The 26,982-nt window shown below is 45.2% G+C and overlaps 1 protein-coding gene across 1 annotated transcript in view; it reads left to right on the top strand.

Moving 5' to 3' along the window:
* Positions 1 to 26,479, top strand: part of LOC149369619 (uncharacterized) — a 67,204-nt gene extending 40,725 nt beyond the window's left edge. The window contains exons 6-10 of the mRNA XM_089576025.1: positions 6,612 to 6,724; positions 11,139 to 11,271; positions 16,003 to 16,182; positions 25,092 to 25,214; positions 26,249 to 26,479. Coding sequence (XP_089432151.1) covers positions 6,612 to 6,724; positions 11,139 to 11,271; positions 16,003 to 16,182; positions 25,092 to 25,214; positions 26,249 to 26,464 — 765 coding nt within the window. The 3' untranslated portion in view covers positions 26,465 to 26,479. The remainder of the gene's footprint in view (positions 1 to 6,611; positions 6,725 to 11,138; positions 11,272 to 16,002; positions 16,183 to 25,091; positions 25,215 to 26,248) is intronic.
* Positions 26,480 to 26,982: the final 503 nt, after the last annotated feature.

Raw genomic sequence — 26,982 nt, 5'->3', positions numbered from 1 at the left:
GGCCGCCCGCGCACTGTCTCCCCGGGCTATCTCCCAGTCCTTGGAAGCCTACTCCCAATCAGACAATCTGGCCCTTACATTCAAACACATCACCGATTACTATAGGGAGGAGCACCGGCGCTACCCGGCCCCTTGTAAGGGACTGGATCGCGCTGACGAGCGCCTCCTCATCAAAATTCTTACTAACACTGTACTGTGCCCGGCAGTACTTAAACATTTCAACACATCCTTTCATGGCACGTGCCAGTTCTGTGGGAAGGTCGCTGACACCTTCCACATGGTTTGGGCGTGTGAATCAAACCCATCTATCCCGTTCAACCCCAACCCCACCAGAGAGGACTGGAAGGCGGCCCTGTTCGGCTGTCAGGACCTAAAGACCCAAAAGGCCTTGGTTCACCGGACGCGGGCGGCGTTGCTTGCCAATGGGGCCCCGGAATAAAGGCTCCACCTAGTATTTTAGGGGAAAGGGCCAATAGGGCCTACCCCAATCACCTCTCTGTAAAAATTTATTGCACGATAAATGTTTTTCACCACCACTCTCAAACTTTGTTCGCGGTGTTGTGATGAAGCGCTGCTGCCGAGAATCACAACTTTGGGGAAGGTCATTCTCTGCAGTCTAGCCCATCGTTTGCTTCTCACGTGTTAGAAAGGACCACCGACTCATTGTTATCGAGAGCTGAAATTGTTGTTAAGACAGGCAGAAGCAGCACTGTGATATGCTAGCGAAAATTACAACAAACGTGGGCAAAACAACACGAAGAACAGATGATCAATGTCTCTCGGGCTGGTCGGATAGTTTCCAAGGGAATGCCGGGAAGCTACGGGAATCGCCGATTCAGGTCAGATCGCTGTGCCGCGGATATCATAGGACGCGACTAACTGGAAGTTGAGGCTTCGGCCTTGCACTGGGCCCGTGAATGCTGATAACAATGGGGGTGTGAACAAACTGACACTGTGTAAATGTCAGATAATGTATCCGGATGACACTTCGTTTTTTAAATCGTTATATACATCCAAAGGTAAGAAAGGCAACCAGTGTTTGCCTGGCCGGTCTTCATAGAAAAAAAAACTGAGATTATGGACAATTATGGACGATTTTTTTCAACGCAGTTTTCTTGCATATCGTCAGATTGCACCATAAAACTAAACCTCAGATCTCTCCTCGGGACTTTTACAGTTTTCTTTTATTTTTTGTCAAAGACGCATCCCATCGGTTTTGTATAGCGGTCTTTATTCTATGACAGCGCAGGATGAACTTCAAAAGCTAGCTCTTGCTACTCATCCGAAGATTAGTCCATTCCAATGAATATGCTCAAAGCACTATCTTACATTATTCCAAAGTTGCGTCACAATTATTGTCAAAAACACACCCCATTTGCTTTTCTATGACATTCTTAACCTCGCGGTGCGTGCGAAAGAAGATACTGCTACGCATTATAAGGTTGGACCATTCTAATAAATAAGGCCACAACAGTATCATGCAATATTCTTCAGCTTCCCCACAATTAAAAGCGATGACGCAGAAAGCTGGGCTTGAGCGGCAAATAAGAATATAAACTGAGCTAACTTTTCATTTTGGCTATTGAGCACTGAATCTTTTCCTGCATTCGCGATCAAATTGCACGCTTCTGCGAATTTTGTGACTCCGGTATTAGCCGCAATGAAGATGTTTGAAGGCCGGCAAAAATGTATGAACAAAGGTCTTTACTGCTACAGCTATTCGAGTGATTATCCATTTTTTCTGGGTTTGGGGGCGACATGAACTAATACCCCTGTCAAGTGGGCAAGTTAAGTGCACTTATGGAGAGTGTCGCCCGCTATAAGATCACATCGTGAAATCTAAACGCCGCAAGTGGAGTGTCACTAGCAGAAGAGTGCACTCAGGTTGGAGCGCGTTTACTGTACACACTTTGAGGGCCGAGTGCGTAACCTGGACAGCAGTAACTTCAAAGGCACAATATGAATGGTACATAAAAAGTACTCACACGTTTATTTTCCTTGCTGTAACACTGTTTAAAAAAATATTCTACCTACAAGCGAAGCAACACAAAAAAGGAACACGATGAGATGAACTCCGCTGCACGGCGCCATCTTGTTTGTTGACAAAAGTCTAGATAGTCTTGGCCGTTCTTGGCTTTTCTTCTATTTCTATTTTTTTTTTCATTCTTACGAATTGTTTAAGCCCGTTTTATTGGCGCTATCACGTCAAAGTCTTCTTTTTTCTTTTTCGACGACCTCTTTAAAAATTCCGCTCATTTCGTGTCGCTATTTTTTTTTTACTACGAGCGCACTTTGCTTTCCCCTTTAGCACCGCGTAGCCCAAAGTTTCACTCGGGATGCCGAAGTGCCCTCCCGGTAAGTGCACTTAACCTGTTTGCTTGGTAGGGGTATAATATTCACACCTCAAATAAGCACACGGTTTATCGGGTTTGAAATGTCCGCAATATGTGTCAATTGTTGTGAAATTATTGTTATTCAAAACTCGATCTCTGTGGCAATTCAAAGAAAAAATTGCGAAAGCCGTAAAAAATGAATGGTAGGGAACCGGTGAAGAATTATTCCTACTTGGGAGCTTACCTTCTTGAAACACCTATTTTGTTTAGTTACTTGAGCATCCTCCGCTAAGTCGTAACCAGGACTAGTTACAACTACCTGCATATATCTCGCACTTTGACACGATGTCTGGTGTTCCGGTTCCTTTCTGAAAAGCCAGTACCTCTAGGTATCGTACCAGTCAAAAATGGAGTTTATCATTTCTCAGAAATGCATGTGTGATGCGCGATTCTTCTCGTAACCCATTATCTACAATTTCCTCCTGTGTTGAGCTAGCCCGTGCTAATCACTCAATTACGAATACCGTGCCAGCTGTGGAAGTGTGACGAAGTGGGAGCAAAATATTATCTGAGGGTGTCAGAGTGTTGTTGAACAACAAATGCTTACAACGTTTACACGTAGGCTGTAAGTATTTTGTCCCGTAATTTACTTGAAATGTGATACACCGAAATGAAACCATGGAATGTTCTCTTTGCCAGGAGCCCGTCACTTGTTGACGCATTGCCACAGTGGGACGAAAATGTTCGTTCTCATTCTTCGACCCGCGGCGATGTACTTAAGGCAACGCTGCACTATTATTTCCACGTTCTTGTAGGACAATAAATTCGGCTGTTGGAAGGCACCAATTGCTTTATGAATTAGTGGCTTCTATCCCTAAATTTGAAGCCCATACCTTACAGATCTTTCATTTTCGGAAACAGGAGGTTGTGGCATCTAGGGTACAGTGCACCATTGTCCTAACAACTGCTTCATGCTTTTTCTTCTGCGACGGCACGCACAAACTAGTGCACCGAAAGCTAATATGAATCGCTGCTAGTACAAACTGGGTCGAAAAAAGACGTGCTGCTCAGCGAGAGGCAGTTATAACCTTTCGTTCGAATGTATACTCTGTTTCAAGCGTACCAGGAATTTCTGTAAAAACTAGCACGCCGGTTCACGCACGCTAAGTCCACGCCCAAAAAGTAGTTCGCCATGAAACGAAAGTTAATGCGGGCATAATTAGCTGCGACATGCATTAAGTGCCGTGAATGACACCTCCTGGACTTCGTTTTACCTATTTCCGCCATTTTGTCCCGCGACTCATCAAGACCTCGCGAAGCAATAGTTACATGTGGCGGTAGATACGCGGTTGGTAAGGCGAATCGCTATTACTCAGCCCACGCCCACAGTGTAGATTTAACTCAATGAAAATTTGAGCCAGAGGGCCGGGACACTGAGCGTCTCGCAGCTTTCAATGCGATATTCAATGCTACCACATCGTTTTATACTGCTCTTTGATTTCGTCCAAACACTCACCGGAGTATTGAGGAGAACGAATGATACGTGGCGGAGTGATATGGCTTCACGGACGCACTACTTCCGCAGCCTCCGCAGCGTTGCCCGCTATGTATGAAAGTATAGAACGCGCTACGTTCGCAGGCCGCGAAGCTTAATTATTGAACACACCTGTTATAGTGCCCTTCAATGTACTAGGCGTTGTCGAGGGTTCGACGCAATCCCGTCTGGTGAGGTGGAAACATAATATCAGAAAAGAGGAGCACTCGCAAAATATACAAAAATGGAAAAACATTTTGACGTTTCGGTTCCCACACTGGTCCCTTGTCCACAATGGCAGCGGATGGGCGAATGTGATAACTTATGTACAGGGTCGGTTACGTAATGCACGGGCGTAATTCTCAGCAGATTGCCCGCGTCCGGTTCAAAACATGCTGCGTTGTTTGAATGCGTAGTGATTCCAGCATTAGGCGGGATGTAAATTCTTCTCCGTCGCGATGACTGAGGCACTGTACTTGCCGCAGTTTGACATTGTTCAGCCAAGGCATTTTCTTTGGTGCGGCCTTTGGCGCCCTCATTCTTATGCTACTTCAAGCGCTTGAAATTGCCTGATTCGCCTATGTATGCAGCTTCGCATTCATTGCAGGTAATTCTGTATCTAACTCCAGCATATCTGCTGCGTTCGATTGGGTCTTTTACTGTAACAATTTTGTTTATATGACACTTGGGTGATATGTTCCCTGTATTCCTTGAAAACCCTTTTCCAAACAGCGTTCTGCAGCCTTTATCAGTCTTGCCTGTACCCGTTGATGGCAAGATTTTTCTTCACTTTTTGCATTTCGGATCTGAGTTTCTTCGGGTTTCAGCAAAGGCGCGATTTGCGGCTGAAAAGTGCGGGCGGAAAGGTGCGTTAATGCCCGACAGGGTATGCCGAATGAAAACTCATGTACCGACCAGTGTGAATGGGCTTTCGGTACACATGTGTTGCAATATTGTTGCTTGTTCTTTGGTGTGGTTTGGTTTGGTTTGGTTTATGGGGTTTTAATGTCCCAAAGCGACTAAGGCTATGAGAGACGCCGTAGTGGAGGGCTCCGGAAATTCCAACCACCTGGAGTTCTTTAACGTGTACTGACATCGCACAGTACACGGGCCTCTGGAATTTCTCCTCCAAAGAAATTCTACCGCCGCGGCTGGGATCGAACCGGCGTCTTTCGGGTCAACAGCCGAACACCATAACTACTGAGCCACCGCGGCGGCTGGCTTGTTCTTTGGACAAGTACAGTCTTTGTCAAAAGTAACCAGGCTGCAAGGTTTGCTTCTAGCTCGTACAGTGGAGCCCTTACAGCTTCCCTGCAGCTGAACTGGTCGTTAAAGGTAAGGACTGGGGGTCTTCTTACCTTCCAATATCTTTTGATCTTTAGGAAAGCCACAAGGGCTACACTATACAAGCTAGAAGCAAACCATGCAGCCTGGTTACTTTTGACAAAGACTGTACGTCCAGGAAGGGAATTTCTTCTTCCTTGGTGAATTGTATGGTCCGCTGGAAGAAGTCTAGGTTCTCAAGAAAACGGCTTCCATCCTAGCGGCGAATGATGAAAAAACAGTCATCGGCGTACCGGAGAAACAGTTTTGCGGGCGGATGAAATGAGCCAACTGCTTCTGCTTCGATGCATTCTAAAGCAATGTTCGCGCATACGAAACACACGGATGCACCCATGGCTGTACAAAACAGTTGCTTGTAGCTGCGTGCCGAGACGCCTTAGCCAGGGTTTTCAAGGACTACAATGTCTATATCGCCCACGTTCCATCAAGTAAACTAAACCTTACTTGTTAGTATAAAAGATCCGATCTAACACAGCAGATATCCCGGAGTTGTATACAAAATTGCCTGCAATGACTGCGAAGCTCCATACATCGGCGAACCAGGCAGTTTCATTAAGCGCTTGAAGCAGCACCAGAATGACGTCGTCAATGGCCGCACCAAAAAAAATGCCTTGGCTGAACACTGTCAAATTGCAGCCCGTACCACCGATTGGGACAATGCATCAGTAATCGCGACGGAAAAGAATTGATCATCCCGCCTACTGCTGGAATCATTACACATTGAAACGACGCCACATGTTTTGAACCGAACGCGGGGAAATCTTCCTGGGATTTAAACACGCGCATGACGCCACTGACACTATTCTTAAGTTATCGCCTTCGTCCATCCGCTGCTATTGTGAACAAAGGACATGTGTGGGCCCCGAAACGTGAATTTTTTTCTCTTTTTTTCTACATTTGGCGAGTGCTATTTTTTTTTTATTTGACGTACTACGCGTTGCAGAAAAATGTTTTCTTACATGTAGCGCACTTTTAGAGGTTGTTTAAATGTGGTTGTTAAGAAAATTCATGTGCGCCCCAAAGCGGCGCACGGTTTTTTTTTCTTTTTCGAAACAGGAACACAAATTATCGTGGTGTACAGTGCACAACAGCACCTTAGCTGTTGTTGTTTTTTTCGGAAACGACGCGACCACGGTCAGCGTAGTTGTCTTTGATGTCCGTAATGTCTCAGGGAACGATTCTGCCCTGAAACATTCTGCTCATGGGGTACACAGCTTTCCCGAATGCAAGCACCGGCGCTTACGGACTTCATGGAGGTGGTGATCGTTCATATTTCCATTAAACCGTCCGATCACGGAGTCTCAACACAGCCACGTTTTCGCTGTTACCGTGAGCAAAGCTTACCTTAGCCCAGTGATTTGCCTATAAGGAAAACATTTGCTTTTGTTTCCTTTCTTCAGGTCTTGGCAGAGCTAGCCAAGATGCAGAGCGACTATGGCACAGCGTCCTACGTTGTAGTCGGCGCTGCAGTCCACAGCAGGAAACTGAAAAAATCTTTCCGTGAATTGCTAAGGTAAGACGATTGGTGTAATTGCATGTAAAGGTAAAAATATTACTATAGAATGTAAAATTGCAAAAACAGCTGGGAGCAGCTGTACATGGCTGAGACAAAGTAAAACAAGCCACTTTTGCAGAAATACCGGTCGCAATGCTTTCTTAGTGAGCCTACCTATATCTTTGTATTCTTTTCAAGTTATGGGAAGGGCAGTTGTAATGCTTGCAATTAAAAGTTGTTCCTATGCCCTTCATTTACCCTATGCTGATCTTTGGCAACTTCAACTTGGCCCTAATAACCAGGTCCAATTTCGCCTAATCCTTATTAAAGAATAATACCTAATGTGAATTGGTAACCACATACCTAAACTTTGAATTCAAGCAAATCATTTCAGCCTCGCCGCGGTGGCTCACTGGTTACGGCGCTCGACTGCTGGCCCGCAAGACGCGGGTTCGATCCTGGCCGCGGCGACTGAATTTCGATGCAGGCGAAATTCTATAGAGGCCCGTGTGCTGTGCAATGCAAGTGCACGTTAAAGAACCCCAGGTGGTCGAAATTTCCGGCGTCCCTGATAGCCTGAGTTGCTTCGGGACGTTAAACCCAATAAACCAAACAAATCATTTCACAGCCCGTGCGGCAGTACTTCATCTAATATACGGAACTTTATCCTCACTTCTCACCCAGATAAGCACTCTACACTGATAACATTTACCGGGACTTAGTGATCATTCTGTCGTGCATGGTTCTTTCCACTTTCGTGTTTCCTATCCGCCGAAAGTAATGAAAACAAGCAAGGGATGTCGGGCTAGTTGTCTTGATACTTGTAATGCCATGAGAGGTTATGCGCAGAAAAAGACGGCACGAAGACAGAAGACACGACAGGACGTGCGCAATGACACGACTGGATTCCGCTCGGCCTGTCGTTTCTTCTGTTTTCCGGTCGTCTTTTTTTTGCGCATAACCTTTCATGGCACTACAAGTAATGAAAACAATAACACTGTAGGACAAAGGGAACTATTCGGACCCGCCGCGGTGGCTCAGTGGTAACGGCGCTCGGCTGCTGGCCCTAAATACGCGGGTTCGATCCCGGTCGCGGCAGCAGAATTTCGATGGAGGCGAAATTCTAGAGGCATGTGTACTGTGCGATGTCAGTGCACGTTAAAGAACCCCGGTGGCCGAAATTTCAGGAGCCCTTCACTACGGCGTCCCTCATAGCCTGAGTCGCTTTGGGACGTTAAACCCCAATAAATCAAATCAAAGGGAACTATTCAAAAATTAACAATGGATTCGAAGAATTTTCCAGTCTCCTTCACGACTTTTTAAAACGTCCAGTGTAAACTTGTTGGAACAAAATGCCTCAGTTGATACTAAGGTACATGCCGACTATTACTGCAACCGAAAAACATTCAATCGCCATGGTTCAACGGAAGGCTGAAAGCCTGAACAACTAAAAGAAAAATCTTTTTCACTCTGCTAAAGAAACAATAAGTCGGTGCTTATAGGGAAATATTGCACGACTGCGAGAGCTCGAATTACTCGCTAACGAAGCAGATGGTTTTTTCTAAACATCGGTTCTACCAACCATGATAAAATATTCTGCATCACGATTAACCCAAAACGCTGTAATAGCACTGTAAGATCAGCAGAACCATCCGACACCGGTCAGCCAAGCAGTCGAAGAACTTAACCCTAGTTTCTGCTTGTATTTACTATAGAAAGTGGATACAGCTTACCAGAGTTTCGTCATTGCGATCACGCAGCGATGCCCGATGTTATTTGTGTTGTTACCAGGATCGCAAAAATCACTGAATCTCTAAAAGTTGCACCTTAATCAGGTAGCGATGGGATCAGCTCTCAAGACCTAAAAATTGCAGGGGACACTTAAGCTCCGCCTTAAGTGCAAGACGGGATAGCGTTATTGGGTCAATGGCCAGATATACAGAATTGGCCATTCTCTACTTCACATTCACAGATCCCTGGTAGTCTTCATGCCATTACTGTTGCAGTGGTGCAGCGGTTAAGCGATCCGCCACTGCCATGCAATGGCAGGTGCTGCAGCCGCTGAGGCTAACGGGCTCTAACCACCACTCATCAATTTAACTGCCACCTGCAAAGGTAGGGAGTTTTCTCACGGTCCGGTGGACAGTTTGTGATGACTTCACAAGGTAACGTGACCTATGTGGTCCACCTGCGCCCTAGGTCGCTCCTGTGGGGATTTTCGTGGATATTTCGCTCACGGCCGACGCCGATAACACTGCTGCTTTTTTTGTGACACAGGGACCCTTAACGCTGTCGCGTTGTAATACATAAAATACTTTGTAAGTGCGATTTCACGTCACATTTTTCAGCAGTCATTTTCATTAGGAGTGGTGCCGCAATACTGGAAAGTAAGCAAGGTTACGAAAAAGGGTACTCCATCTTTGTGCTCTAGTTATCGCCCAGTTTTTCTCACTGGTGTCTGCGCAAAACTAATGGAACACGCACCCCATTGTAACATGTGATACTCAACTGGCTTTATTCCTTAGAAGGTAATAATCTCCATTTAAACACGCCAACAGACGCTATCACCTTGGATTTTAAGAGTGCCTATGATTGAGTACCTCATCAACGAATTTTACTGAAACTTTCAATATTGAATCTTAGCCACCTTGTATTCAACTGCATATGCTACTTCCTTACTAACAGGCAACAATTTGCGCATGCGAACAATCATTTGTCGACTTACTTTCCAGTAGTCTCTGGTATTCCCAAAGGAACTCTACTCGTACCCTAGCTCTTTCTAATCTACATTCATAACCTCACATCACGTCTCCTCTCCTATCCACCTATTCGCAGATGATTTCTCACTCTATTTCCCGATCAACAGCAGCTGTGACTATTACAAAGTTCAAGCTTACCTTCATCGTGTTGAAGAATACACGGGTTCAGTCACGGCCACTGCGGTCCCGTTTCGGAGGCGAAATGCTAGAGGCCCTTGCACTGAGCGATGTTAGGACATGTTAGAGAACTCCACGTGGTCGAAGCCATCCGGAGCCCTCCACTTCGGTGTTCCTTATAGCTTCAGTCGGTTTGGGACGTTAAAACCAATAAACCATAAACCGTCGTCATGTTGAAGCTTGGTACGACTAATGGTCAACGTGTGTAAACACTGACAGAAGTTCATTACTATCTTTTCATTGTCGGCAACAGTACCAAGCCACAATACATGTCCTATGTAGCTTTGAAATGTCCCCTGTAAATTCACATAAATATCTCGGTGCCAGCATTTATAATAACTCTTTAATCATCTGCACACATACTAAACGTTACTAACGAAGCCACTCGCAATCTTGGATACCTTCATCGAAACTTGCGACTCGCCTCTTCATTAGTGAAGTTTTTAACTTATGTCAAATTTTCTGGCCTAAATTGTAATACGCATGCTGAATTTCGGACCTGCGTCAAGAACATTTGCAACATCTTTGAATAAGTTCAAAATCGCGAGGCCAGGTTGTTTTTTTGGACTACACCTATTACTCCAGCGTCACCACACTAAAATCCCAGGTTGACCGCACTAATCTCGAATCCAGACGTCACATCATTAGGCTGTGCATTTAATATATCAGTCGTTTTGCCAGCTCTCCGCCTATCAAGTCGCACCAGCCAACCCGAGCCCGTCATATCAGACCCACCGCAAACCACCACGCATCTCTCCTCGTTCTTCGTGAAAAATGAAAACTGCTCGGGACTGGAACAGCCAGCCCCCAGATGCTGTGCACCAGTATGATACACTTCAGTTCACCGCTTCTGTCGGATTTCATCACAATTGGACGCTCAGGCCATTGCTCATGTAATGCTCCTTTTTGGAGGGCATTTGAGGTATTAGCGTGACAGCGTTGAAGATCTCGTGTAGCATACAACCCGGCGTCTTCGTCAGCGCCGTTGACCGTGAGCGATAAGTCATGAAAAATCCCACAGAAGCAACCTAGGAGGTAGACGGGTGATCCAGGTCACGTCGCTTTGCGGCTTCATCCCAACCAGCCCACCGAATCGTGAGCAAACTTAGCACCGTGGCAGGTGGCAGCTAACTTAAAGATAGGTTGGGACAGTTCGTTGGGAAGAGAAACCTGTATCGCACAAGTCCCACCGGTGACAACATCTACTATAGCAAGGCAGTGGCGCATCGCTTAACTACTGCACCACTGAGCCGGAAGTTAAATGAAGACTCCCAGCGATCCATGGATGTTCAGTAGAGAATTAGCAATTCTACAAATATGGGCATTAACCCATTAGCTATCACGTCATACCCTTAAGGCGTTGTCTAAGTGTCCCCACCAAGTCTCATATATGTATAAATAAATACATTAAGGAACCAATACCTTTTTGTTTCGACCTGCATTACTAACTGCCTCCGGAACAATTTCCGTCGTCTACCTGCTTCCATCTCGCGCAGTAAGTTCGAGCCGGACCTTTTCATCTCTCTCGGCCATTACCAGTACGGAGACCACGAACGAGAGAGCTGTTACTCCATGCCTCCAACTGCAATCGACCGCCCATTCCACGCGCACGGCTACCCCTATGACCTTGTAAGTCAACACCAGCTCACCTGTGCGCTTCCGGACGAGTTAAAGGAGTTAAAGGGACACTGAGGAGAGCTCTATTAATATTTTTTTTTTGTAGCAAAATCCGATAGTTCGGCATTTCATGGCTTTGTTGCCACTTGGCCGGCAGCGAAAGATGCCTTTATTTCTAAGAAATTTGGATTCGAAGTTGAAAAAGTTTTTCCCGCCGCTCTGATTCAAACTTGGGATTCTCCTATGACGACACAGGACTAAGTGACGTGAAACAGGACGTGCACATGACGTAACGCAGACTTCGCGATTTCTGGCGGCCAGCAGTGCGGCCCAGCAGTGCGGCCCAGCAACAGCCGAAAAGAGAGCTACCGCCGGCCGCACGTTGAAGGCATCTATCGACTATTGCGGCCGTCGCTTCGTTTACGTTTGCACCGGCGTTTTGCCAGCGTTACAATGGATCCCGTTCTCGAAGTCATCAACGAAGTTCTCGCAAATAGACACCTTTAGCATACCGTGTACCTTGTTACCGTTAGCGCAATACCGGGAGCCCGCATACCGCTGTGAGCATGCAGGCGCTGATTGGTACCGGCGCTGCAGGAGCGCGCGAAGCTGTCGGGTACGTGGCGCTATCTGGCGACGTCAAGAAGATTTGCGCATGCATTTGCTGCGCCTCAGTGATTCATGGCCGCGTGTCCTAGTGTTGCTAGAAATATTGGTTCTAGCAACACTGTTTTGTCCTATGACGTCATGAAGCTTGTACTTGCGAGTTTGGCCTGTGGCGGCGATACCTGTATTTTTGTTCTTGCTCTTTTCTACGTTACAAGAGCTTTGTTGTCAGTATGAATGCGTTTTTGTAATCAGGAGCTGGTATTCTGTCGATGCAAGTCAACTTCAGTTTCTCCTCAGTGTCCCTTTAAGATACCAAATTTTTCGGAGTGTTTTTTTGCTCTGGAATGATCCAAGAGATATTAGTAAACATGAATCATCGCGCGGAATTTGTCAGAGCTCAATAAAAAAATTTGTAAATCAATTTTTTCCTTTGTAGTTTTGGTTTCAGTTGCCAGATGATGGGAAGTCACATATGAGTATGATTTGGCGTGTGACGTGCAAAAAACAGATGCTTTTTCGCTTTACTGAATTCAGACTCCTTCATAAAACTTCTTCAAAGTCGGAACGGCAGCAAGTAGACAAAAATCTGTTATAGTGCATTTTTTGTATGCCTCACGCGATCTGGTGGTCAGTTGTGACTTCGCAGCCGTTTCAACTGCTGAAACCGAAACTGAAACTGCATGGAAGAATAAACATGGTTATACGGCGTGCATAAAGCGCAGGAGAATTTCACATCTTTATTCATGTTTACCAAAACTGTATGCGTCATTCGAATGCAAAAATACAGTACGAAAATTTGGGGTCAAATTTCGGAGCGTCTTTTATTGGAGACATTCGTTTCGGTCGCCTTGTAGTGCCAGTAGAATTTCTCACCGCAGCACCAGGAGCTGCTTTACGTCGTTTGTTGTCACGCATGAAGAGGTACTGTTGTCATTAGAGAAGTCTTGTGGTGTCAGAGCTAGTTATCTTGAGTACTTGCATGGTAGCTTGTGCACAACTACAGAATGCCCTTTCGTCTTGGAGATAATTTCTGTTGTTGCGGGAAGTTTGTCTCAAATATACTATAGGAATTAATGCTTGAAGAAAATATTTTTTCTCCTACATTTAACTGGGAGGAGCAGACTGAATAGCACCATTAATACTGGGAAATGATGTTCGCTTAACAAAACACGTCGCGTAGCTAGTTGGTGACGCATTGCGAAAAATGTAGAACAACAACACTTTATGATTGAGCTACGCTTGTGTGTACACTGGACGTCTGTAAAGTTGAGTTTATTAATTTATTGGAAGTACCTACAGCGCCCATGAGGACTTATTGTAGGGGATTAACAATATATATCACACGCAAAGAAGATATTGGGAACATGTCAACAATGTAAGACAACATAAGAAAACAAGAAGAAATTATTCACAACCAGTTAGTATCAACGATAACATTAAATAAATGACGTCAAGCTATAATTTAAACAACCCTATGAAAATTGGGCGCGCAAACCACATCATTCGGAAGGCTATTGCTGTCAATAATTGTGTTAGGGAAAAATGAATACACCTTTCTTGGGAGCTCCAAGTTCATTACCCTAGTTTATTAGTGCGAAAGCACTCATACGCTGACCAACACCAACCAAGAATATTGTCACCGTACGTATACTTTCAGGGACAAAAGTGGTACACTTCACGCGGCGCGAGCCGGAGCAAGGGAAAACTGCGGCATTTTGGCGAGCTAAAGCACGAAACATTGAAACGAGCCAAGCGACATGCCCGCTGATAACAAAGGTCACGCATTGGCTGTCTCGATCCCAGATGCCGCCTGTAGATGGCGTTGCAACGCAGATCTCCGAAAAGCACCTTGTTTTCCGTTGCTACGAGTTGCTACCCGAGCTTACCCGAGTAACTCGGATAACGCGGCTAAGTTCGGAGGAGCGTCGCGCCATCTGCGCGAGAGGCAGCTCGGGAAGGGCTACATGGGTCACGCCAAGCCTAACGGCGGCTGTGATTGAAACAGCCACCTGCCAGTGCAGTGGCGTATGCTTTAACCGCTGCGCCACTGCGCTGGTGGTGGTATATGAGGTCTCGCCGTCATCTATGAATGTGAAGTAGAGAATGACCAATTCTGCATATATGGGCATTAACCCACTAAAGACATCACGTCATACCCTTAAGGCGCAGCTTAAGTGCCCCCTTCCGTTGAAGAATGAACGTCTGGTTTCGCACTTCTACTCGGTTTAGCAACGTTAAACCCCTAGAAATTTTCTTTACCTGTACTCAGTCGTTCCTGAGAGTAGCAGAAGCGGCAGAAAGCGTATATTTGACAACCTTTCGGGCAATACGACAGAAGGCAATGCGCGTTAATCGGTCACATTGGCAGTGTAAAGAACGAAATCAGAAAATAAAATAGGCTCCTACTCAGACATTTGTGGTATCTCTCTACCTCTCGCTGATGTCCTTCAATCGAAAGATAGGAAAATAAATATTTGGTTGGGACAGACGAGGTTTGTTGCCGTCACTGTCCTTACGAACGCGACAATAATACATGGGCCCGAGTGGGCTCTGTCCACATGCACCCTCTCCATTGTCTGGACAGCGTGGTTCCATAATAACGAGGCATAAATGTATTGAATGAGTTTGGTCCCCAGGGAAACTTTCCGTAATTAAAGTCGTTCATATTAACGGAGGCCATAATAAAAGGGCACCACTGTATTCACATTCTCCCGGTTGGGTACATTTCTTTTATCAAGTACGTGCTTTTCGTGAGTATCCTCAGCGTTCTCAGGCTTCTGACTACCTGCTTTAATTTCCCGTAGTGAATAGTGCCACGAGGTATTATGCTTTCCTTTGCACACGCTTAAGCTCCTTCATCTCCCGAGGTCCGCAATGCTAACATCCATATTTGCGCTTCACGAATCTAGTTATCAAGTATTATGTTCACGTGACGCAACTTGACATCTGTGAAACGACTGTGTCCACGCACATAGACTTCGCATGCACAGTGACGTTCGCACATGAACAATGCGACCTTCTGACAGGAATTTTCGAGTGACATTTAAGTATGGAGAAACAGCAGCACGTTCATTTTGATTCCAACGACTACCGAGTGCGGATGCTACTGTTACCACAACCAATTTTGTTCTTGTTGCTTGGGGCAAAGGTTAGCCCATTATGCCAGCCTGCAATACCGATCGCTGAGCCGTAACACATAGCCCTAGTGGGTGAGGAAGAAGCTTTGGACAAAGGATCTCGGCGCTTTCACGACGGCACCTGGCCGATCATATAACAAAAAAACGAGCATCCATGCTTTGCAGAATGCCACTGAGAACCTGCGTTCACACATTAAAAAGCTGTGACTTGTGCTCCCAAAACGAAGACGGCTATCAGCCGGGCTCACATCTGTCGTAGTTCAAAATACCGTCTCCCTTCTGACTAGACCCTAATGGCTGTTGGTTGGAGCTTATGGTTTGCGAAACGGAACAATCGCATCATCTCCTGTCGTGTTTCTCGGGACGTGTAGCGCCGGTCGAAGCTAGGTTGGAAGGAGAGTGTATAGACAGGTCGTAAGGGAAGACGAACTGCGGAAAGAAGAAAAATGGGAAGACTAGGGATGCGTGAATACTGCCTCTTTAATGTCGGTCTAATTAAAATAATATATACTTCCAGCTAACCGAACTATTTCTTTGTGGGACTTCTAATAGTCTAAGCAGGGTATCCCTAAGCGCGGGGTGATCATTCGCGACTGGGCCCATGCTTACCTTTCGACAAAATATATCGAGGTCTCTATCACGGCAGTGATCCCTCGTATGCAGTTACATGGGCTGTGTCTGCCTATAGGTCATATGTCGAAGTGTCTCCAACTGAATACTAGCGTCTAAGATAATGTGCGCGGTGTTCTCTCCAATTAATATGCAGACTGAAAGTCTTATTTTTGTCTTTAAAGTTTAAACTTTAAAGTTTAAAGTATGTTCGTCAGCGTTTTTCGTTGAAGGCCCTGGATTTGGGGGAACGTCCGATGCGCTCGAGGGGTTCGCATACGCATGCGTAAGCCGTGTCGCACAGGGCTTTGTGTAATGGCGTCGCGTGGCGACATCTGTTGTCTCCCATCATTATCTACCCCTTAATGTGTTTTTATTTTCGTCGCAGAGCACCTCCCCCGAAGTCATGGAAGCTCTTGCAAAAGCGGATTCCAAAACAATCAATTGGCTGACGTCTGTGGGCATGAAAGGGCGATGGACTCTCAAGCTTCCGTTTACAGCCACGCAAGGAATCATGGCACCGTGCAAGAAGAATACGTCCGTGAGGTACTTCGGTTCCTACACAGAGGTGAGCACCAACGCGTGATCAATGAGTTGTTATAGCCGATGCTCGTACGTGAGCCACATAGGAACAAACGCCCGTCCTTATCATTTAAAGCACAAGAACATTCATTCTGCACATCGTCGATATCACAGAAAGAAGCTTCAAAGGTAGCACCGATCGTTGGTATAATGTTTCAAAAGTTCACCATAAGATGCAGTAATGTTACATGTTATATTAAAATTTTACTAATGCTAAAACTTAACAAATGGCGTTATATATTCTGTTATTGGCATTACATTTACGTTGAAAAAAAAAACATTATACTTATGACCTGTTCGAAACGGTAATTCAGTTTTCAGATCACAACTATTAAACAACGTTACGAACTTGATTTTTATAGCAATGCTCGCATCATAGCCAGGAAACAACGTTGCCAAAAATTGTCATGCATTATGCCTCATAAGTTTTCCAACTGTTTGTTGTGGAAATATTGGCGGACAGTCTTCTGCCCCACAGTCCCACGCGTTCCCGCTCGCTAAGCTGGAGGGGTTCGTGCTCGAGGGAACAAAGTGAGGGACGAGAAAGCGTGAACGCTCATTATGTTATTTATTCCACTTGCAATTAATACACAGAGCAGGCCAGCTAGCTACAGAACATCGACGAGGTATTCCTCGGAAGCAGAAGGCTGCGTAGGAAGGGCTTCCGGCTTCCGAGCGCGGCTAAGGTGTCCACTGTCCCAGGGCGCCAGTTATACACCTTTCCTTTCCTTTGTTGTTGTTCTTGTTGTGACTGGGAGAAGGATGAAAAGGAAATTGCATGGGCCTGCCTACTGGCTCGAGCCGAGCCACCACCGCTGCAGATAGAGGAAAGTTAAATGGTCAGAGGAAAGGGAAAAAGAAAAGAAAAGACGTGCGTCGCAGCAACAACCGCGTCCGCCGGAGCGCTCTATCTCTTTCGGCGCAGCTTCGGAGCGGCTGAAGGTCGCTCAAGGTCAAAGCGACATGGTCGGCGAAACTCGCTGAACATGCCGTAGCAAAGCTTTCGCTTTAAAAAGTACATGCTTCTCCATGCTCCCGATAACAGCCGGCGTCGTCTCTTCGGCGCACGCGGTTGTTGCGACGCACGTCTGTTGTTTCACTCTTTTCTCTCATATCTTTCAGCTCTCCTCTATCTGCATGTGCCAGCAGTTGTGGCTCAGCTCGAGCAAGTGGGAGGGCCCGTGCAATTTCCTTTTCATCCTTCTTTCATTCGAAACAACAACAATATGCTTCTGATACTGGATCGATCCCCTCTCGAGCCGACGGAAATAATGTCAAGCCGTGAACAAAAGAGGTTGGGGTGCTCAAAGTATTCCAAGCAAAGTTGGGGAACCTGAAAGAGCTTCAAGCCATAAAGAGAGGAGTCACTGAGAGCCCCGCGGTTTTCTGAGTGTTGTAAAGCGGCTCCCACATCCGACATGCCACAACATGTGTAGCGTGAAAGTCTAAATATCTGGTGGGGAAAGATCGGAGTGTAGGAGCTCGCACTTCTCGCGTCGCGCGCCTCGCGCACGCGCAGACCGGCTACGGCTGACACGCGCGCCTCAGGACGCAGGGCGCAAGTGTAGTACATCGAGTTGTCGCTTTATAGATAATAACTAACCCCGCTCTTAATGCCTCTCCAAAAATGTTCTGTATTCGTGAAATGATGTCAGAAAGAAACGTTGAAGCTCCTCACAGTTCATGTACGCATAGTATGGCTTAACTTCCGCCTAAATAAAACCTAATCCCTTTGAATGCGAATGCCTGCACATTGGTTAATGAGGATTTTAATTTCAGTTACCTCATATAATGCCACAATTCTCCTGTAATTTGTGCTACTGAAACGGGGAACAACGAATCATTTCAAAAAAAAAATTCTTGCCTCCTGATTACTCACTTACTTGAAAGGGTAAGCTCTCTGGGCGTGTTGCAGGTGTGGCGCTTTTTATCAGAAATGACATCGAATACGTAATGCATCGTGAACTGCCTGAAACAGTCTGTATAGTGCAATATTACAGTACGAAATTTATTTCAGAAATTAGTGCTCCTGCTGTATAGCGTCCACCAAATGACGGTGGCGATTCCCTTTTGTCTGTCACTGAATATATCATAAAGCATAAAGTTCCAGCATACCTTTCTTAACATTCCTATAATGTGTAGGACGCAATCTTAAATATCCTTGGTACAAGAGAGATATAATAAGCTTACTCGCTTTGTAAAGTGCTTCGTCTTTGCTGCTGTTCGGTACAAAACAAATAAGATTCGCTGCCATGCACATTAAAGACAAAGGTCAAACAGAAGATGCATTAAGGAAAATACTATATTAAAACAATATTTCGTCGATATAATCAAAAGAAACCCGTGCATATTTTGGAAGGCAATAGATTCATCTTCTTTCACCTCGTTTTCCTTCAGTATTGAAAGTGTTTCTTGCTCTCCAGCTGTGAGGAAGCCTCCAACGTTGATAACGGCAGTGGTCTTTTTGCTTGCCCCTTAATCTGCACTAGAACCTGTCCCAAAAACCGAGATGACTTTTTCTGGAATTCATGTCCATTTATTAAATATAGACATTACCATAAGTGTTCTTCCGGTTCATATTCATAATATGTTATTGAAGAGGTGTTGTGAATGGCGTTAAAACTTAAAAAGTGTTAAGAACATATTTAAAATATCGCTTGATTTCAGAACAGTCCCGTTAATTAGGTAGGTCGCTTACCATCATCATCACCAGACTGACTACACCCGCTGCAGGCCTAAGGCCTCTCCCATGTCTCTACAATTAACCCTCTGATTTGCTAGCTGCAGCCACCATATCCCCGGAATCGTCTCGGTCTCATCCCGCACCTGACTTTCTGCCGTCCTCTGTTGCTCTTTGCCTTCTCTTGGAATCCGCTCCGTTACCCTTAAGAACCAGCGGTTATCCTGCCGTCGCTTTACGTGCCCTGCCCAAGCCCATTTCTTCCTCTTCATTTCGACTAGGCTGTCATCAGCTCGCGTATGTTCCCTCACCCACTCTGCCCGCTTAACGTTAGTCCTAATATTTTTCCGATATTCACATGTAAAGTAATAAGCGAATTTTTTCTAGCTACAGACTTGTTTATTGGTAGCTATGACCTGCAGACAGCTAGAAAACCTTCCTAACAAGCACAGTGTTCAATATGTAATTGATAACGAGATCCTTTCTCAGCATCAGCATGGTTTACGTGGCGGTTTTTAAGAGCGTTAGCTCTTACGACCTACGTTTATCAAGGACGGGTCTGTCTTCAATGAAGGTCAAATTGACCGAAACACGGACCCCGTGAAAACACTATATCACATAGAATCCATCAATTGATATCTGCACTGCCTATACATTCAATCCGTTATATATGCCAATATAGCGGCCATCGAAGTGGGACATCGAAGTGGTGTCAAATGACTTGGCATGCTTTTGAGGATAAAATTACTATTTGATATAAAACCCAACCTATGTATGTAATTCGCAATGACGACCTTTCAGCCCCCAAACCGAGCATTCCGTGGACCTTCCGACGGCTATTACGGCCGAACCGTTTGTCGCTGGGGATTCCGGATGGTGTCAAATGAATCGTCGTGTTGTGGTGCACATGTTTACGACATTTAGTAACTGATGTAGCGAGTAAATATACCGGAAATAGCGGAGGTGGCTGTTATTCACAACATTGCTGCAAAATTCATGAAATAGATGGGGCTTGTTCTTTCTTACAAGGGATGTTCCGGAAATGAAACATACGCGGATGTTTTGTTTTGGTCTTCTCCACTTTTGCTGAGCAGACTTGAAGCTCCCGTACCTAACGCGCTTAAGTCGAACACTGAAGCAGTGTTTGCGGAGAATATACAGCTCAATAATTAGGTGAATTCCCGCACGATACTTCCTCATTACTAAGCAATCGTAGACAGGTCGACCCCAATTTTATCTACTATTATAAAACTTTCGGCAATGTATGACACAGAAAACGTCATCCTAAACTTAGCAGTTTTTTTTACATATGCCTGCGGTAACAAATGACTTTGCGGGGTCACAGATTATTTTTACCTGAGGAGTAACTTTATTCGCTTTAATCACGCACAGTAATCGCCAGCTCATATTTATTATGGTGCCTAGATGGTTCTGGGACCCATTTTATTCATCATTTATATTAATGATGCCGTTCAACTTGTTGCAAACACTTTGGTTAAGCTGCGTTTGTAAGCTGATACTTGCAGCTTGTACTCTAACATGTCGAATATTAGTGTTGGTGTTTTACTGTAATATGTGTTTTTTATCTTTTTGCGACTGGAGCAGGCTTATGAAATGAAGATTAACTTCAAGTAAACCAGTAATAGAAAACAACCCTCGCAATTCTAGTGTGGCAAAGTGGAAGACACACTCGAGAGCGACCACGAATTCAAGTATACCTTGAAGTATTGCTCTCCTCTAATCTAAACTGGCATGAACATGTTGACTTTATGCGCTCAAAATAGCATGGTGCCAAAACAAGGCTACTAAGTAAGAGCTGCGACTGAAGTATGTAAACAGGTTATACATTCTATGCCAGGCTTCTTCTCGAATAAGCGCCAGTTGTGTGGCCACCCGATCTTGCGCTTGACAAAGATAAACTTGGATCTCTGCGCAAAATGCAGTTAGATTCACTTTTAACCGCTACGATTGCAACTTTTCTCCTTCAGAGGATTCCCACGTCTTGTCACAGAATTCCCTGGTACATCGACGAATGTGTGATGTGCTTATCGCCCATTTGTAATGTTTCACCCATTTCATTCGTTTACCATTTTTCTAGTATGAACCGCAGTACTGGGCATGGTACCATTCTGGCCACTTCTTGCCAGTTAGAAGTTTGCTTTTTTGTCGGTTGTTTGCTAACGATTCTACGCGCGCTGTTTGCAAAGCAAGTGTTTAGTTATGTATCATGATGTTAACTCCAATATTCATTCCTGAAATAAAGATAAGCGAACATCAGGTCGCTCAGAAGAGTACTTCAAATGAACGGTGCGTTTAAGAAGAGCTTTGCTGCAGTCCGCTTTTGGTGCAGATATAACATTTGAAAAGCAAACATGGTCAATGATAGCATTCAGCATCTACACGTCTCCATCTAAATAACCAAGGTTCTGGTCGCTGAATACCGTCGACAGTGTACTGAAACACACGCGCTTAACTTCCTCTGTGCAGTAAGCCTCGGTTATTTCTTTCCAATCTTTCCGAAGTTATAAAAACACGTTCTTCCTAACAATAAATTAAACATTTAAACTGTATCCGAGATGGTGCCGTCGTTACTGAGTTTGGCGGAATTTTGCCACAGCAGTCTACGTTGACAGCGCACGTGCGCCAAATAGTCCTGTGTTATGTATTCCGTAGACTCGTTTAATTTGCCAGCGTTGCAAAGTACACCACACTTCGTTCGAGAATTCAACAACTTCAAGACCACAGGTCTGTCTTTTCTCTCTCTGATACCTAGCTGGTGGCAACACTCGATACTATCGCACGCACGCCTATATTTGCCGTGAGCAGTGCCAACTCCTTTATCAGATGTCTCGTTTGGCTGCTCAGCGAAGCCGTGAATGATTAAACAGTTTCGCCGGGAAAGGTTGTCTAGACTGTGTGTCTGTAAAAAATATACATCATAACCTTCACGACAGCGTTTTTCGGCAGGTCAGCTGACCAAATCATATTAGGCAGGTAGCTATACTGCCCGGACAACAGATTTTGAAGTTCAAACTCCTCATCCAGCACCCCTCCTACATCGCACCCTCTCCCCTCCCTCCGGGGCTTCGTACTCGAAGCGAAGGCCTTATTAAAGCTCGCCAATGAAGTAACGCTTTGTCAACACGAAGGCAAGTCTTCGAATCAAAATCAAAACATTGGTTGACCACACTGAGGCTTCATCCTACACCTCTGTTCAGTTTGCTATCTATTGACAGCTTTTCCAGTTCTTCAATGCACCAAGTGACGTCATTAGCAGCTGAAGAAGCACCGTCTACGTTTGTCAAACTGCAGTCAAACAAGCAATCTCATGAGTGAGAGCTGTAAGTTGTTCGTTAATGCGAGCCTGCCCAGCCAGTAACTCAAGCAGCCATTTTTTTCCGATTCTGACGCGGTCGTAACCTGGATTGGCCTCAATGTCCCCAGAAAGGACCAGCCAACTTCTCGTAATTCGTGTTAGGCGAGCACCATAATTCTCAACGAGCACAGTTGAGTCCAGCAGCAGCAGTAAGAACCGATCATTGCTTCAGTAGCACTCACGGTTGTCGAGTTTACCCACCTGCCAAATGCAGCAGAAAAACCCTAAACAGTTGTTCATGCTGACGACAGACCACTAAAGCAGTTCAGACAGGACGATGGTCTTTTATCCCCCGCTAGGCCCTCGGATGTCGCTGAGTTCCTCTGAGATATGCTGCATCTCAAGTTAGTTGTAGGCCAGATAACGGGGTGTCTTCAGCAGATGGCGCCGTATTGTAATAGTGCAGTGACAGAGTATACAGGCTGTTTCACCTAAGACTTGCTGCAATTTTTAAAAATAGGCTATTTGAATTAGATGAGCGCTTTTTCTGGCATAGCACTGTCAGTGGTGTATTACATCATAATGCAGCTAAGACGTGCTAACTAGCAGGCTTGTTAACCAATATTTAATAGTTAACTTTTAAACTATTACCGTTGGGCTCTATAATTATTGAGAAGCATGTAGCCCACCGTAAGTAATATCCATATCCGTTTTTAGAATTTCGAGAACGCGATTATCCTCGGCGCTGTGGCCCAACAAATTTTGGCTATATCGACGAGATAGGTTCACTGGAGAGGTTGCTTTGCCTGCAAGCTTCTCAACCCGCATGTATTTTGGCGCGATGTAGGCGAAATTTGTTGGGCCACAGCGCCGAGGATAATCGCGTTTTCGAAATTCTAAAAACAGATATGGACATTACTTGCGGTGGGCTACATGCCTCTCAATAATTAAGGAGCCCAACGGTAATAGTTTAAAAGTGAACTATTAAATATTGGTTAACAAGCCTGCTAGTTAGCACGTCTTAGCTGCATTATGATGTACTACATCACTGACAATGCTATGCCAGCAAAAGCGCAGATCTAATTCAAATAGCTTATTTTTAAAAATTGCAGAAAGTCTTAGGTGAAACACCCTGTATACGTGACGGCTCCCGACAGTCTCCAATCACCAAGCACAGCTGAGCTATTGGTTGCTGAAGCGCAGGTACAGAAATTCGCATAATACGGGCATTCGGCACGTTCGAAAATGTGCAAAACAAATAAAAATTTCAGTCAGTTCTTCATGCTAGCCTCAGTTCTCTGTGTAACAAATGTGCATAGTTGCAGTGCAGATAACACCTCGTAGAGCACACCATAGGAAGCAGCTACCATTATCTGGAGTACTAATTTTTTTAAATAACTTACATGACAATCTGCGCAACGATATATCAGGAATAAGAATCGCAAATTCGTTTGTTAAAGCGCGGGTCACTTGGGATAAAAAAAAAGCCGGAACAACCCCACACGAAAAGTAAAGGTTTCACGAGTAAGTACGTTGCCGGAATAAAATTTAACGTGTGAGACTAGGCCGTCAGAGTAGTCACTCCTTGCCATACTACCTCTCAGTGCCACCGAATGCTGACATAACGAGAATTACGCCTCTTTTAATGCGATACTATTAAATGCATCATTGGAAAAAAAAAGGTGCGTCACATAATTGCCTTATGGCAGGTGGTGTACGGGAAGAGCATTGTGCGAATAGGCAACCGTGGTCTCACAATTCCAACCAATCACGTCCGGTAAAGGCATCAACAGCTTCGAATGCGACAGCATTCGAACACTTAACGGAATTAGGCGTCGCTGGGATTTTTTTCGCAGGCAAGCACTTTATCCTAATCCTGTGTGTCATAAAGCATCACATCGGCATTTATTTCAACATTTATTGAAAATTCTCAGATGCAGGTTTTCAATGGCACTTGGTGAAAAATTGCCGGGTGACCATAGCAGTAGTAGCAGCAGTAGACCATAAGATAGTGGTCTACAGCAAAGAAGAAAAAATGACATTTCTTTCAAAGGTGCGGAGAACTGAACCAAGGGCCTTCAGATTGCGATGCGAACACGCAACCCAACCAACAGACAACATATCCGCATTAGTTTTTTGGCGAATAAAGGTGAACCTAATGTGTACGCGTTTCCTTACGACTGTATGCCGATGATTTGGAGTGTCATTAAAAAGGAAGGAATCGTTAATGAACCTCTCAACAGAGCTCACAATGAGACATTGCCTTCGCATTCGAAGCACATAAGCAGTCTTGAGTGCCCCCCGCAACTTTTAAATTAAGGCTACAGAGCCTATGCCAGTTCCGCCTGGTACGAGATTCGGTATTCCGCCGCCGCACTGACTGAGGTGTCAGTAATTGAGGCTGTAAACTAGGAAAATGTGTTTTTACTCTAAAAAAGCAAGGCTGGAAACGCAGACAACACTGTAATAAAGGAGTAATTACTCATTGCAGTCAGACAACACTGTCCTGATTAGATAAACAACCGCGGCACTTGATCCAACATTCGTGGGTTTGATCGCAGGGTTGCGAGTGGCCGTATTTTCATGGCGGCGAAATACAAAAACACCTGAGTGCTGTGCTATGTCACAGCATGTTAAACGACTCCAGGCGCTCTAAATTAATCCGGGCCCTCCTCTACGGTGTCTCTCATATCCCATGCGTCGCGTTTCGATACGTTAAAGGCCACACTTCGCAATTTTTTTATTCTACCAATCGAATGTTCTTGTTCTTCAGTTACAAGGGCGTTCTTAGGCAGTCTGTTGTTTTGTCCCATTTTTTTTTCAAAGGTAGCGCTATCTACTAGAGTGTATGCAATTAAATCACACCTCGCTTTTAACTGCGCTCTTTTCCTTGCTGCAGGTCTGCAATAATCCGAAATTTTTGGACCACCTCAAGTACGACGATCACAATAAGGCCATATGGACGTTCGACCAGGCAACGTCGATGTTCATCTACGACAACGAATTTTCCCTTTGCACAAAGGTGACCTCACCGTAGTTGTGGGCCGGCTCGTTGTGTTTACATTATTATTCATAATTACTTTTCCAGTTCACCTCCGAAGCATACAACATAGGCTTTTGGGGACGTTGTTGTATAGATATTATGGAGAAATATCTGCACTGATTATTTCTTAAATGCAAACGCATTCAGGAGCGCATTCGAGGCCCCTTTTACGAATTGGACTCATTACGAAATGAAATTCTTGCGATATGATTATCATTTACTTCTGAGCCCCCTTCATCATCACGGCTTCTCTGTACGGTATAAGCATGTCCCGGTACAGGCGATGAGCGCAATCCTTTCGGCGTGGCTCACCTGCCAACGCTGCTTCGAAAGCCTATCAGGAGCGTGAAATTCCAAAAGCGACATACGTGGGCGTGTCCACCCGTTTAGGATCTGCAGTTGCAGAATTGCTGCATCCTGGCTAACTTTGGGCTGTCGTTGTTTTATGTCTCATCTGAGACATGACCCCGAACGGGATGGTCCAATGTTTAGAGGATCCCCCAAGGTGGAGTAGGTTTGTAATAAGGGGGTAATTACTCATTAGCATCCACCCAAGCGCTGCCATACGGCTACAAAGGATAAAATTTGCGCAGAAGCTTCGTGGTTAACAGTGTTCCAGGACGATTCTTAACTTCAAAGTCTCAGTGCAAGCTTTGTAGCTTTCCTTTGTAGCCGTAATGCTTCACTTGGCTGGTTGCTAATGAGTAATTACTTCCTTATTATCTCACGGAGTACTGGTGGAGCGGTACAGGCCAGTGAAATTTACACAGCTCCGTTATACGGAAGCAGTGCCCTATTGCACTTCAGTGGCCAACAGAAGTTCATTTCTTTGATATACCCATGTCTATTCGACCCATGCTGTTACCCAACAAAATAAAATGCGCAGATGCTCAGATTGGCTGTAGACGCTTAGCTAAACGCAGCTAAGCGCTTAGATGCGATTAGCCGCACCGCAATGATTGCTGTATCTAAAAGAATATCTTCCCGTATTATTCCTTCCATATTACCTGCAGCTCTGCATGGTCAAGGGTAACCACACCAGCCTGCGCTTCGGCATCGCAGTCTTTGACTTAGACTATGAAGACTCCAGCAACCAGTGCTCCAAGCAGAACCGGTTCCCTGGAGGATTCAGCCGCCTCCAAGCTCTGCGCATGATGGTGGATTACTTCAAGGGCTTCACTAGTGTGCAGAAGAAGGAGGGCTGCTTCCGTCTGGTGCCATCCCAGTAAAAAGATGGCGTGGCTGACACCGATTCTCAAGCTCATTTACGCGTTAATTTAGGATAACATGCTTTCGCATTATCGTGAACACAGAGCTTCGCTTACTCATACACCTCCGAGACATTTAACCGCTATTCCTGTATCCAGGTGTCATAGGGCCATGCACACCGCAAGAACAGAAATGGCAGATTCTTGAAAGCGCCCAGTCCCCGGCCGAAGCATATGTCCGTCGTGGCTAAGGAGGATCTTGGTTACTTTCTCTTTGGCGAGCAGAACTCTAAGAGCATTTGGCTACCGCGTGAAACGTCCATGGTGACGCCATCGACATGATTGAAAGTCCCAGCACGTTACACTGCTAGTGTTGTGAAGATGAGTTTTTGTGCAGCAAGGGCAGCTTTGGCGAAGAAGCGCCATGGCGCATGGTATTTTTCGTCACAAAAGGTGAGCTCTTAGACTCAGATGTGGTAGCACTTTCTGCACCTGTGTTTTAGCGTCTTCTTTGGTGTGCTGCCACATTTATCTGCAAC

The sequence above is a fragment of the Amblyomma mixtum genome, chromosome 1, assembly GCF_055824585.1.
Source record: "Amblyomma mixtum isolate Tamu chromosome 1, ASM5582458v1, whole genome shotgun sequence".
NCBI classification, from domain to species: Eukaryota; Metazoa; Arthropoda; class Arachnida; order Ixodida; family Ixodidae; genus Amblyomma; species Amblyomma mixtum.
This window is presented reverse-complemented; position numbering and strand designations above follow the sequence as displayed.